At 41.8% G+C, this 13,263-nt stretch overlaps 3 protein-coding genes across 3 annotated transcripts; 2 read left to right on the forward strand and 1 right to left on the reverse strand.

Moving 5' to 3' along the window:
* The first annotated feature begins 181 nt into the window (after nt 1-181).
* Nucleotides 182-6,089, forward strand: LOC118288432 (cytochrome P450 2K1). Its single transcript, XM_035614517.2, has 9 exons — nt 182-1,385; nt 1,515-1,677; nt 1,876-2,025; nt 2,124-2,284; nt 2,966-3,145; nt 3,243-3,384; nt 3,768-3,952; nt 4,036-4,177; nt 4,272-6,089. Exons 1-9 carry the CDS (start codon nt 1,176-1,178, stop codon nt 4,457-4,459), a joined length of 1,521 nt encoding a protein of 506 aa, XP_035470410.2. The 5' UTR covers nt 182-1,175; the 3' UTR covers nt 4,460-6,089.
* Nucleotides 6,078-9,613, reverse strand: LOC118288431. The gene is made up of 4 exons (XM_035614516.2): nt 9,418-9,613; nt 8,027-8,711; nt 7,755-7,868; nt 6,078-7,423 (listed from the first exon to the last, which is right to left on the reverse strand). The coding sequence occupies exons 2-4, from the start codon at nt 8,666-8,668 to the stop codon at nt 6,476-6,478; spliced, it is 1,704 nt and encodes a 567-aa protein (XP_035470409.1). The 5' UTR covers nt 8,669-8,711; nt 9,418-9,613; the 3' UTR covers nt 6,078-6,475.
* Nucleotides 9,577-13,224, forward strand: LOC118288436 (RNA-binding protein with serine-rich domain 1-like). Its single transcript, XM_035614529.2, has 7 exons — nt 9,577-9,682; nt 11,268-11,414; nt 11,529-11,705; nt 11,811-11,916; nt 12,220-12,373; nt 12,472-12,613; nt 12,801-13,224. Coding segments are annotated over exons 1-7 (834 nt in total). The 5' UTR covers nt 9,577-9,680; the 3' UTR covers nt 12,907-13,224.
* The last annotated feature ends 39 nt before the right edge of the window (nt 13,225-13,263 follow it).

Raw genomic sequence — 13,263 nt, forward strand, 5'->3', positions numbered from 1 at the left:
GTTGAGTGGAGAAATATGTTCTCTTCTTTTGTGATCCCTTCAGGTAGCTGGGAGAATAAGTGCACATCAAAGCAGAATTCAAAGGATAAAACCTGGCCGACGCCATGAATAGCAACAGCAGCACTACAGTAGCTAATGCTTTTAGCAAAGACTAGAAAAAACATTTTGCAGGCACAAAAAAACAACACTGAAATATTTCTCCACTGCTGTCACTCATACTCAAACCTGTAGAAACATACACATTTTAAGTTATCTGGTCCAAGTCCAAGGTGGTAAATATTGTTTTATTCCCACTCATGTAGTCATTTACAAAAAGGGAAAATCCTTATTCAGAACTGGACACTTGTCATATATATCCTACAAATTATAACTGACTTATTAATGTCAAACTGAGTTGATTATTAGATGAAGCGTTTTTGAAAAATCATACAAGGCACAAGCAGACTGAAACAGCAGAATATTGGTACAGTAGAGGGAAAGAACCCAGGAAAAAGACAGATGCATCGCCCACTGCACTGATATTCGATGCATCTTTTTCAATATTTTCTGCTTTGGCTCCGCAGTATATTTTGGTGCACATTCCTAGCAGTAGTTACTGCTGATTAAATCTTGATAGGTGGATACATTCAAAAATACTAACATCTCCATCTCAAACTTCGCCTTTATTTATTTTTGTATTTAGGTTTTTAATTTTTTTTTAATCTTTTTTTCTGAAAAGGTGAATCTTTAAGGGCCTTAAAACCGGATTCAACTGGAACAATCTAAGTTGGGTAATTCATTATCTGGTTGAACACACAGCTCATAATCGACCTGCGCTAAATGCCAATAAGGTTGGTTGGCTAATGGATTTACTGGGCTGCAGCCAAATATTGTTAATTGTCAGGACATTTCTAAACTGCAACGCAGGGCACCTCCTTTTCTATTCTTCTTAGGCTCCTTTTAACACAATGTCCCAAACTTGATCGACAAGAACAACAAGTCTACAATTTCCTGAGGATTTGTTTTGTGCCACCCCTCTGAGATACATCTCACATGCACAGAGCCAATAAGGGCTGGGGGATTAGTAACTCCAAACCCCCGAGTGCATTCCAGGTGATGTTAATGACCAAAAGCAGCACTGCTTGTTAGGCAATAGGTGACCGGGCAACCGGAGGAGAACGACAACCACTGAAACGATGACTCTTTTTGATGATTTTGTTTTCTTCTTCGCTTCCAATCCCACCACCCTGTTGGGGGCTGTTGTTGTCCTGTTCATCCTTTGCCTTGTCTCCAGCAACTTCCCCTCCAAGGAAATGGGAAAGGAGCCCCCAGGGCCAATGGCTCTGCCCCTGCTTGGCAACATGCTTCAACTTGATCTCAAGAGACCTTACAGAACCCTCTGTGAGGTGAGTTGAGCTCTCCTGATCCAAAACATGTCGCAACTGAGCCACACTTTCATTGGTACATTTTTTTCTTTTCTTTGCAATGATAAATGTGATTTGTGACATAGGACACTGTATTTTCTGTGACTCCAGCTTTCAGAGAAATATGGTCCTGTGTATTCGGTTTACTTCGGAACAGATAAAGTGGTCGTCCTGGCTGGATACAAGGCAGTCAAAGAGGCTCTGGTCAGCTTCGCAGAAGAGTTTGGAGACCGGCAAATCAGCCCTATATTCGATGATATGAATCGAGGTCATGGTATGACCTTCATTCACAACCTTTCACACTTATTTATTTTATCATTAGCACAAAAGCAAAATTAGTAAGAGCATTGTACTTGTCGTCTCTTTGATATTACCCTGTTTTAAATTTTTATTTAGGAGCATCACTGATGAGTATTACATGCCATAACATATACACGACTACATATTTTTTTTATTCTTGCATGTTTCATAGGAATTCTGTTTGCAAATGGAGAGACATGGAAAGAGATGAGACGCTTTGCCCTCACCGCACTGAGAGACTTTGGGATGGGCAAAAAAGTCGTTGAGGACAAAATCGTAGAGGAGTGTCAGTTTCTGATCCAAATGTTCAAAGAGCACAAAGGTGTGGCGTTAATATAAAACATGTTACAACGTGTTCTGATTTACAAAAAAGGTGGAAGTAATTTATTTACTTTATCATGTTGTTGTTGTTTTTTTAAGGTAAACCATTTGATACAAAATGTCAGGTGAATTATGCAACATCCAATATTATCTCCTCCATCGTGTTTGGAAGCCGATTTGAATACGACGACCCTCGATTCAAAAACTTGGTGAGGAGAGCAAATGAGAACATAAGCATGGCAGGTTCTGCATCAATCCAGGTGAGACTTGAAAGCTGATTACCTTTGTTAGTTAGCAGGATGACTGAATAACTACTGAACCCATTTCCATTTAAATTTTGCAGAGGGGTGAGGCATGACCCAAGGAAGTAGCCATTAAAAATTGGAGTGGATCCGAGAATCTTTAATTCCATTGTTTTTAAATACCTTTTAAATATGATAATTGACAGATTTGTTGAAAACTGTAAGTTGTTTATTGGAACAAGTACAGAAATACTAGGACATGGAAGGAGATTTTTGTACTTTAAATAATGTATGTTGAGAGTAATTTAAAGCACCACCTTAAATTGTTGCATTGAAGCAAATTTTGAATTACAAAAAAATTAAAATCTAAGACAGTGTTATGATAAAACAGATGGAAAATATATATTTGGTGATATATAATTCTTATTTAACTGTGGAAATATATATATATATATATATATATATATATATATATATATATATATATATATATATATATATATATATATATATATATATATATTGCATGCAATGAGCTCTCTCTGTTTATGTTCTTTATGTAACCTGAGTTTTTAACACAAACCAGAACAAATTTATCCTTAACAATGTTTCCATGGAATCATATCTGCGTTGTTGTTAAGTTCACACTGTCTTCAGTAATCTCTGTTGTTTTTTTTGTTTTTTTTACTTGTGCCATAGCTTTACAACATGTTTCCCAGGCTGACAAGATGGATAAAAAACCGGCAGCTCATATTACAAAATACCAAAGTGACCATGTCGGATGTCAAAGATTTGATCAAGCAACTGACAGAGACGCTGAACCCCCACTCCTGCCGGGGGTTCGTGGACTGTTTTATCCTCCGGAAACAGAAAGAAGAGGTAAAACAACTTTCACTCTTTATTTTTAAATCAAACAAAGAATAGCGATGTGGCATATGACTCTTTTATATTGATATGTGGATTTTCTGTCCCTTAGGACTCTCATGTTGTGGACACCCACTACAATGAGAACAACTTATTATTTACCATAACCAACTTATTTGCTGCTGGTACTGATACCACTGCAAGTACACTCAGATGGGGGTTGCTGTTTTTGGTCAAATATCCACATATACAGGGTAAGATGAAGCATTTATATTTTCTGGGTGCCTCTAAATACTTGGCAGAGACGAGGACAAAGGAGACGTGGTTTCAGTTCCCAGCTAAAATATTTGGATTGTATTTAAAGGGCAGATATTATTTTGTGCTGGCTTGATTTTTAAGAAATATCAATCTTAATTTCTCTTAAGAATTAACATTTAGTTGGTTTTTTTTACTTGATTTTGGAATGCAGGATAAAGGAGGAGATATGGTTAATGTCCTGTCTGAAACTTTGGACTTTGTACCTTTTCCAAGCACAAAATAATCTTTGAGACACAATAACGCAAAGGGAAAAACCATGAAATCCACAATGTGAGCACCTGCAGTCGGTGATCAATACTTTCTTATTTTGTGGCCCCAGACCAGGTCCAGGAGGAGCTGGGCAGGGTGATAGGAAGCCGTCCTGTCCAGATGAATGACCGGAGAAACCTGCCGTACACTGATGCCGTCATCCACGAGACACAGAGACTGGCCAACATTGTCCCCATGGCCGTTCCTCACAAAACCAGCCGAGACGTCATCTTCCAGGGCTACTTTATTAGACAGGTCAGTGACTCGCATCTGCGTCATACAAATCTGAAAAGAGCTTTCCTTCTGAGGCCTTAAACGCTATTCTCTCTTCACTCCAGGGAACCACTGTGTTTCCTCTTCTTACCTCTGTCCTGCATGATGAGAACGAATGGGAGAGCCCACACACTTTCAACCCTTCCCACTTCCTGGATAAGGAGGGTAAATTCACCAAGAGAGACGCCTTCATGCCCTTTTCTGCAGGTATAGCAGCTTTCTATCAGTCTTTTGTTCCTCATAGGTAAGAACTCATTTACACTTGAACACGCGTGACTTCTGCTACTCGTTGCTCTGGCAGGTCGCAGAGTGTGCCTGGGGGAGAGTCTGGCGAAGATGGAGCTCTTCCTCTTCTTCGCGTCCCTCCTCCAGCACTTCCGCTTCACTCCACCGCCGGGAGTCACAGAGGACGAACTGGATCTTACACCGGCTGTGGGCTTCACCCTCAGCCCTTCACCTCATGTGCTGTGTGCTGTCAGTCGCCAGTGAGGAAGACAGCCAAAGCACGGCCATATTATCAATTTCATGAATATTGCTTTACTTATTTTCTACTAACTTACTCTTTTGCCAAGGAAGCATTCTTTTTAAAACACAGACTAATTTGAGCGTATATAGACTTTCATAGTGACCGAATGCTTGGCTATATTCTTGCTTTTCAGCCACTGTTAGTTTTTTTTTCTTTTTCCAACTGATATAGTTTAGTTTTGCAAATTAGAATTTGTCAAAGATAATTTGCTAGCAAATGGTAGAAATCATGTAATTTGCTGTAAACTAGCTGTGATCTTCATTTTTTTTTCCCTGCATTTTTCTTTCTGTTGATTAAAAAAAAAGAAAAACCTTTTTTCCAAAGAATTTCTGGTGTAAACAGACAAAAAGGAATAAAAAGGAATCCATCATTTTTTTTTAGCCCTGTGAAACCTGACAATTCATGCATTCATTGCATCATTGTGTAGTAATCTAATACTGACCTACCACCTCCTCCCCCCTAAACAAACAAAAGATGAGATAGACTGGCTAGGTGTCCACTCTGGCGCTAAACAAAGCAGTATGTTGTATTTCAAAGTTCACATTCTGCCTGCACTGAAAAGTGTGCACATATAGAGACTCACACAGTGGAGCGGATTAAAAAAACTAAGCAATTTGAGGAGACTTTTATGGTAGCACTCCCTTAATCTGCCTGCTCGTGTCATCTGTACACGACAAACACAAGTCAGAGCCCTCCTCATCTGGTGTGGATGGAGATCAAAATGTGTCACTGTTTCAAATATTCAGGTGAAGGCGTGAACCAAGGTCACGCTCGGTTTACATGATCTGTTCCAGACCAGTTTAGGTTGTAGACCATGCTCCCACAGTGTGTACCATCGTGGTGGGACTGACACATCCTACTTATTATCTTCCCTTGCTCTGTGATGGGCAGGTCTGGGGAGATCATTAACTGCGGATCACATGCCTCGCTGAATGAATGACTCACCATTCGTCAACAGATGGACTGTGAAGCCCAACTCCAAAATCTGTTCGAGGGGTAAAAGGTCAGCTCTGACATCCGGACCCATACATTACTATGCTCGTCCCTTATGTTTAAAAGTCCTGTGCACTTTGAAGCTATTTGGAAGAGATCAGTGGACTTCACCGGACACTGAGGCCAAACCATCACCCACATGATGATTCGTTAGGAGCATGCCACATTTGAACTTCAGTGAGATAATAACAGAATACATTTTTTACTATGGTTATACCCAATGAGGAGTATGGTGTTTAGTGAGGGATAGAAGAAGGGATAGTCCCGTGATTTTGAAGTGGGGTCGTATGAGTTACTTATGCATAATTAATGTTACCTTATGGAGAAAGTCATCATTGCTGTCATTTACGGAGTTTCTGTTGCAGAGGGGACCAAACGTCTCTTTCACCACATTTTTAAACGCTTACCTAAAAAAAATTACACTTATTTTCAAGCGTACTTGAGCGGCCATGTATTACCACGCCAACGGGCATATCACTCCGCAATCTCTGAACTATCCCTTTAAGGTATCACGAATCATGTTTCAGTGAAAAACTCATCTGTGTTGGCTTCTCACACACTACGTTATAAACTGAAATTGCAATGAGCTTTAGATCACAACCAGCTCTTTATTTTTTTCTCTCTCCAATCAGTAAGCATAGAGGTATGAAAGATAACAGTTCATGTCAGTCCTAGGGAAACAAAATAAGTTGATACAAACTTAAGCGTTTTCACAAAAAAAGACACGGTGCCTGCACATAATTAATCATGTTTCAACATTCATTGTCTATGTTAAAGACAAATCGTGCCCACAGATTTACTAAAGCATTGTTATCACTTTATTCTATTGCTGTTTGTATTATCTTGAAATGTACTTTGTAAATAAATAAATTATAAAATGCTACAGCTATGTTAATTGTAAAAACACGTGTCTTTATTGACTACACTAAAGTGACTCTTAAATAGCAAATCCAAGCCCTTGTAGTCCCCAAAACACTGATAGTCCTTTAAGGTCCCTCCACTTTGATGATATTGATCTGTAGATCTTGTGCAGGGTGGTTGGCGTTCACCGCCGGCTGCGTGGACAGACTGCAGTCCTGGAGAGTCCTCGCTGAACAGCTGCTTGGGAAATCCGATGACTTGCTCTCTGATATTCTGAAACTCTGAGAATGTGACTGGCTGTATGTAGAGATGTAGGCTTGTGAGTAGGGCGGCAAGAGTGTTTGACTGGTTTGCTGTGTGTATGCAGCTGCATATGGTTGTGTTTGAGAGGGTGTGTGAGTGAGTGGAAGGTTCTCGGCATTGCTACATGGTGGAAACCCATTCATGCTCGTTGGGCTCAGTCCTGGCAGTTTGAAGGCCTCTACATTTTCTAAACTCTCTAAAGAGTTGTAGCTTGGCTGGGTCTGGCTGCACTGTGTGTACGTACTCGGACTAAAGTTGAAGTTGTCTTGGCTGAAGGAGGTAGCTGCAGAAGCGGTTGGCAAAGTAGAGGGTGATGGCGTTTTGTTGTGCTGCTGTTGAAAACTGCTACAGGGTCCCAGTTTGAAGGCGAAGCTCTGCAGAGTGCTAAGGATCTGCTTCTGAATGTGGGTCTGCTGCGCCTGCTCCCTCTCAAGGCGGCACTGCTGATCCACGAGCATCTTCACTGCCAGCCCCAAGCTGCGCACCTCAGATCCCAGGGTCTGAATCTGATCCTGCAGACCACCTCTCCCTACGGCGTCCTGCTGAGGGCTCAGGTTCCGCTCACTACGAGCAGCACCCTGGCCTCCAGTGGTCTGTAGACGGATGATGGCACCCCCAGGAGCTGTGGACGTTAAAAGCGCTGGCGGTCGATGAGGAAGACGAATGCCAACCCGAGGAGGAGGGTGAGGGGATCGGACAGACAGACCCGGTCTCTGTGTCAGAAAACGTTTGGGGGCACCGCTTCCATGAGGTTGACCCTCCATAACAGTCTGTGCAAAATCCAAAAGATATGAACGTTACATAGCAATCTTAAAAATAAACACCAATCATCTGGGTATTAAATTGGTCAGGCTCCAATATTCAGATGAAAAAATACTCGGCAGATCTATGCTGGAAAACAGTACTACCGGAAATCAGTTACTGATGTACTGTAAAAGCAATAAGACTCATTTAACAAATATAAATCTAGACTTAACAGGTATTGTGGGCTGGTTGAAATTAGTGACAGTTGACCTTTATTTAGTAAAGTGCTGGGACACACTTTTGTTATGAATCAAGTCTGAGATCAGGTTTGGTGTTGGAGGTTTGCTCCTTTCTCACCTTTTCATTGGTCAAATCATACGTTTCTGGAGGCTGAGGCATTGCACTTCTCAAATTAGAACCCTCAACACTCGAGTGATCTCTCCTGAGCAATGTTGCCACCTGTTGGAATGACTGTTGAAAAAACAGTTTAGGTAAATAAGACTGAAAGACAATTAGATGTTGATATAGATTTTGGCAAATAAGACAGCTTTGTGCTACTGCAAACAATAATTATATATACACAGTATAACTAAGATTTTGACACATGAGGAAACTGTTTAGGCAGGTACCTTCATCCTGTGTGACAGCGCTTTGTCCAAAAGTCTCTTTCGAGCTGCCAACATTGAGTTGGTGGCTTGAGAAGGTGTGACTCTCCTCCTCACGGATGCTCCAGGAGCTGTTAGTGTGGACGACACGGCGCCCATCTCTGCCCGTGTTACAGAGGACTGGGGACCTCTTTGTTGGCTGTTCTGTGCAAGGGAGGTGACGCTGACAATCTGGATGTCATTCTCTTCCTTATCTCCCTCGTGTGGCTGTTCTGTCCTGCTGCCTCCGCTGGTCTCCCCGTACCCAGGTGGCTTTGCACTAGCCTCTGGATTTGCGGAAGTCTGTTTTGCAAAATCCGCAGCTGCAGCAAAGCCAGCATGGTGAGTCGCCTCCCGTAGTAGGTTTTGGAGATGAATGTTACTCCAGCCCTCTTGTATCGCCCCTACTCGAGCTTGCACCTGTGCTGCTGTTGTGCTGCTTCCAGCCTCCACAGGCCTGACCCTCCCTGGCGGCCTCCCTTGGAACTCCCTCAGGAACAGGTAGATAGCCTGGGCGGACACCTTGATGTTTTCCAGCTCCAGCACAGCTTTGATCTTCCGGAAGCTCAGACCAGCTTTCCGCAGCTCTATCACTTTGTGTTTGGCTGCTTCATCCAGCCGGCCCATGGTCTCTCAGGCCAGAGCAGCACTGTGCGTTAAGACTGTTGATCTCCAGGAAATTCATAAAACAAAATAAATGTCACTAACACTGTTGCTTGTTCAATATACATATATATATATATATATATATATATATATATATATATATATATATATATATATATATATATATGTGTGTGTGTGACATCATCTTGTATGTAAGAACACTAGCAATACAGCAGGATATACCAAATGATTCTCATCAGAGCAACACTGTGTGCCCCAACAGCTGCAGCTTCATGCACAAAGCTTTGTTAGACCATCGCATAACATTTTCCAACTGACATGTGACTTATCAAATCGTTATTTGATCAAATATTGATGAATTGATGATTAAATTGAATTGGGGACCTTGTGATTTCCGAATTGAATCTATTCGTGAAATCAGCCATACCTTGTTTACATACTTTGATAACATGGTTATGACACATGTATCTACTATAGGAGCAAAAAAGACATCAAAAATAGAGAATGCTCGTTTATGTTGACTATGTTGACTAGTTTTATATAATTACGCGAAACAAACCAAAAGTGCTTAAATTAATGCCTTTAAATTCACCACAAACAGACAATGATGTACTTGGGTACTGTTTAATTTGTTAGGGTGGCAAGAATCTGTTGCTACTGAATTCATCTGGCGTTAGGTAACAGATGTTAGCAGAGCTGGCTAACGACACCAGCTAGCAGTAGTGTCGTTCATAAACTGATGCGCTCACCTTGTTGAGGGGAGGTGAGATCGATTATTGTTCCATGTTGGGTCAAATCCCTTCACGTGCCATGGTGATACACTTCATCCTCACGCGGTCACGATGTGACAACCAAAAAATAATCTTATTCCCTCTTCCTTCTATCGGTAACAACTACAACAAACAGATGTCCTGTAAGAGGCGGGCGCTCACGTTCATACGCAACATCCGCTCTGTCGTCATCACAGAGCGACGGTGCGGTCGAAGAGGAAATCGCCTCGTTTTGGGACGAAATGTAAGTCCAGTCTTTCATCGAATTGCGCTCGCACTCGTATCGATTCCAGTATATATGTTATCACATTAGATAAAAGGGTATGTTTTTCCTGGTCCCGTGTGTCCTCCGTGAAGACAGATGCTATCGACAAACTGGCGCCACGGTTAGCAGCTAGCCTGCCTGTTTTGAATGAAGAGCAATGGCGGCGGATATCTGCCGTTGGGAGTAAAGTTAACAGACTAGGGGAGGGAATCTTTAGGCTCCTCACGATTCCATTCAGAGGGCTACGATTCGATTATAAAACGATCATCGATGCATCGAACAGATACATTTCTTTCCATTATATTGTATTTATAGTAATCACTGTAATAGATATGTCCATTGGAAGGTTATATATGCCAATATATTTCCCAGTAAAAAACAACAACAACAAATGTGCCTGTCGCAGCAACAAAAAAACCCATCAACGTGTTCTAAGCTTGAAAGCTCTTAAACACTTCTCTTCCTACGAAATCCCATGTTATGGGCAATGAGCATAGAATTCCTGAGACAAAAACACAAACCAGCATTTAGCTGTAGTCTACATAGAACCAGAGCCAAACACCGTGGCTGGTGGAAGCTGAACGTGCTGCGCAGGAGAAAGAATCTTTCTGCAGAGACACTGCTGCCGGGAGTGCTCGCGTTTCTCATTGCAAACTTGGAACTCGGGGGATAAAAAGACGCAACGTTTCCACACGCTGGCTTTTCATGCAGCGGCTGCCGGTCGGTTGCTCTTGTTTAGCCATGCTAACATGTAGCTTACAACGTAAACACGACGCGCACGGTGTCTACGCCCGTGACGTTAAGCCGTAACGCTGCTCAGTAACGCTAGTTGTTACTGCGACACTTACAAATGTGTGTGCACATGCGTGTATTGAATTTATTTTAAGATGATTTAATAATGAGTGTAAGTAGTATTTTGTTTCAGGTGTAATTGCGTAGTCACACCACAAGGGGGAGTATCCTCCAGAGTGAGCGCTGGTTGTAGTGAGGCTGCGTGAGAATACTCCCCCTTGTGGTGTGACTACGCAATTACACCTTTAAAAAAAACTACTTACAATCATTATTAAATCATCTTAAAATAAATTCAGTACACTCATATTTGGCCTTTCCACTCCTACAAATAAGCATATAATAATACTAATTTGTGCACACACATTTGTAAGTGTCACTTTACCGTCTGTTTTTAATTTTAACAAGAAGTTTTGGTTGTAATAATGCACTTTACTTGTCACATTCACACTGTTGGATCATTTTAATGTTGTGAACAAAGAGTTTACCTTAGTTTAGTTGCAGAACAGTGTTCAACGGGCCGTTGAAATTTGGTGGCCTACCATTTTGGTAATCGTTAAATGATCTCAGTCATTTATAGCCAAAAATCCTGTTTATTGTTGGTTACAGTTTCTTTAAAGTAAGAATTTGATTGTTTGTTTCTCATTGTAGTTTGAATGATTTTGGGTTTGGGACTGTTGCTGAGACAACATAGCGAAGACTGTTTTTCGAAATGTTCTGATTTTTTTATATTGAATATGACCTCAAAGTAATAACAAGTTTCCTCTGACTGTAGGGCTCCATCACCTACAAAGCGGAAGGAGGAGGAAAAAACTAAAGACAGAGGCAAAGAAAAGATTGGTGGGAAGGAAGGAGACAAGGAGAGAGGACGGGACAAAATAAGAAAGCGTCGCAGTGCCTCCACTGGAAGCAGCAGCAGCAGGTTGGTTTCTTAAATCCCGTCTGTGTGAAAACTTGTAATTATGTTTGTGACACTATCGTCTTAAATGTATTCATTTTGTAATGAAGCTTTTTTCTCTGTTTTGACAATGACCAGATCTAGCTCTTCTTCAAGTAGCAGCTCTGGTTCCAGTTCGGGGTCCTCAAGCGGATCCAGCTCATCTGGTTCCAGCCGCTCCGGTTCCTCTGGCTCTCGTTCCTCCTCTTCCAGCTCCTCTGGCTCCCCGAGCCCCAGCCGCAGGCGACATGACAACCGCCGCCGCTCACGCTCAGAGTAACTAACTCTATCTAATGCAGCTACACAGCGTTTTCGCAATAATTGCAATTTTGCTCTGTTAAATTGCAATTAAGTTCATCAGTATTTTTTGTGATTCTGCAGGTCCAAAACACAGAAGAGGGGAGATGATAAGGAACGAAGAAAAAGAAGCCCAAGTCCCAAACCAACTAAAGTTCACCTGGGACGTCTGACCAGGAATGTCACCAAGGTCAGCAAAATAATGGTTATACATTTTATAGTCAGTTTTAAAGGATTCAACATTATGCCATGATACAGAAGCGTCATGCTAGGTAGAAAATAACTTGTGGTGTTGTATAAAGTGAACAAGAGGGAAAGAAATAGTTTTGACGTGGTGATATTATGGTTAAAAAATGGACTTTGCCATATTATTAGCTGTATATTTCATTTTGTGGGTTATTTTGATCGTCATCAATAACAGCACTCCCTCACAGATGATCAAGAATTTTTGTTTTTCACAGTTCTGATGAGTAACAATCTGTATTTTACACAGGACCACATCCAGGAGATCTTCTCCACTTATGGAAAAATAAAAATGGTTGATATGCCTGTGGACAGGCTCCACCCACACCTGTCCAGGGGCTACGCCTACGTGGACTTTGAGACCCCCGAGGAGGCCCAGAAGGCCCTCAAACACATGGACGGAGGTGGGTCAGAGTGTTTGTATCTGTGCCTCTTGTCTGACAGGATCACTGTGGGCATCTGTGTTGAATAAAGCCTTCTGTGATGACTGTGTTGTTGACAGGTCAGATTGACGGACAGGAAATCTCTGCTTGTGCCGTGCTGACTCAGCGAGTCCGTCCTCCACCTCGTAGGCCCTCTCCCCCTCGCAGAATGCCCCCACCACCACCCATGTGGCGTCGCAGCCCACCACGCATGAGGAGGAGGTCAGTGTCATAGCCTCTTATGGCTCATTTTTCCCAAAATATATTTGTCAAATGATTTTGTACTCGGTAACATGTCTACTTACACTTAATTTGTATACTGCTGCAGAGTATGTATGTATGGTATTTGTTTTTTGTGGTCTTTAATGAAGACCATTAAATGTGTTGTTTTCTTTCTGCGTTCTTGCAGGTCCCGCTCCCCGAGGAGGCGGTCTCCACCACGCCGCCGCTCTCGCTCCAGATCTCCTGGTCGCAGGCGCCACCGCTCTCGTTCCAGCTCTAACTCCTCCAGATAGATGGGTTTCCTGCCTCCGGATAGCAAGTGATCACTTGGATTCTGCCAGTATCAGATCACCTGATGTACCTGTTTTGACTGAGCTTGTGGACTTACCAGAAATAAAATGTTCTGATTTGTAGCCAACATAAAATATTTGCCTGCATATAGCAAGTTTTTTTTTTGGGGTTTCTCTTTATATTTTGTGTTGATCCTTAAAAGTTGGCTCAGTGTTTTGTCAGGCTTAGTTTGGTTAATTCCTTTTTAAGTGTTTCTTCTTTCTTTCTACCATGTACTGGATTTTTAGACAATTTTGACAAATAAAGGTGCTGAAACCGTCTGGGTGTTGAGTTTGTAACAGCCAGGTTTTTGAGATTCT

The sequence above is a fragment of the Scophthalmus maximus genome, chromosome 17, assembly GCF_022379125.1.
Source record: "Scophthalmus maximus strain ysfricsl-2021 chromosome 17, ASM2237912v1, whole genome shotgun sequence".
In the NCBI taxonomy this organism is placed as follows: Eukaryota; Metazoa; Chordata; class Actinopteri; order Pleuronectiformes; family Scophthalmidae; genus Scophthalmus; species Scophthalmus maximus.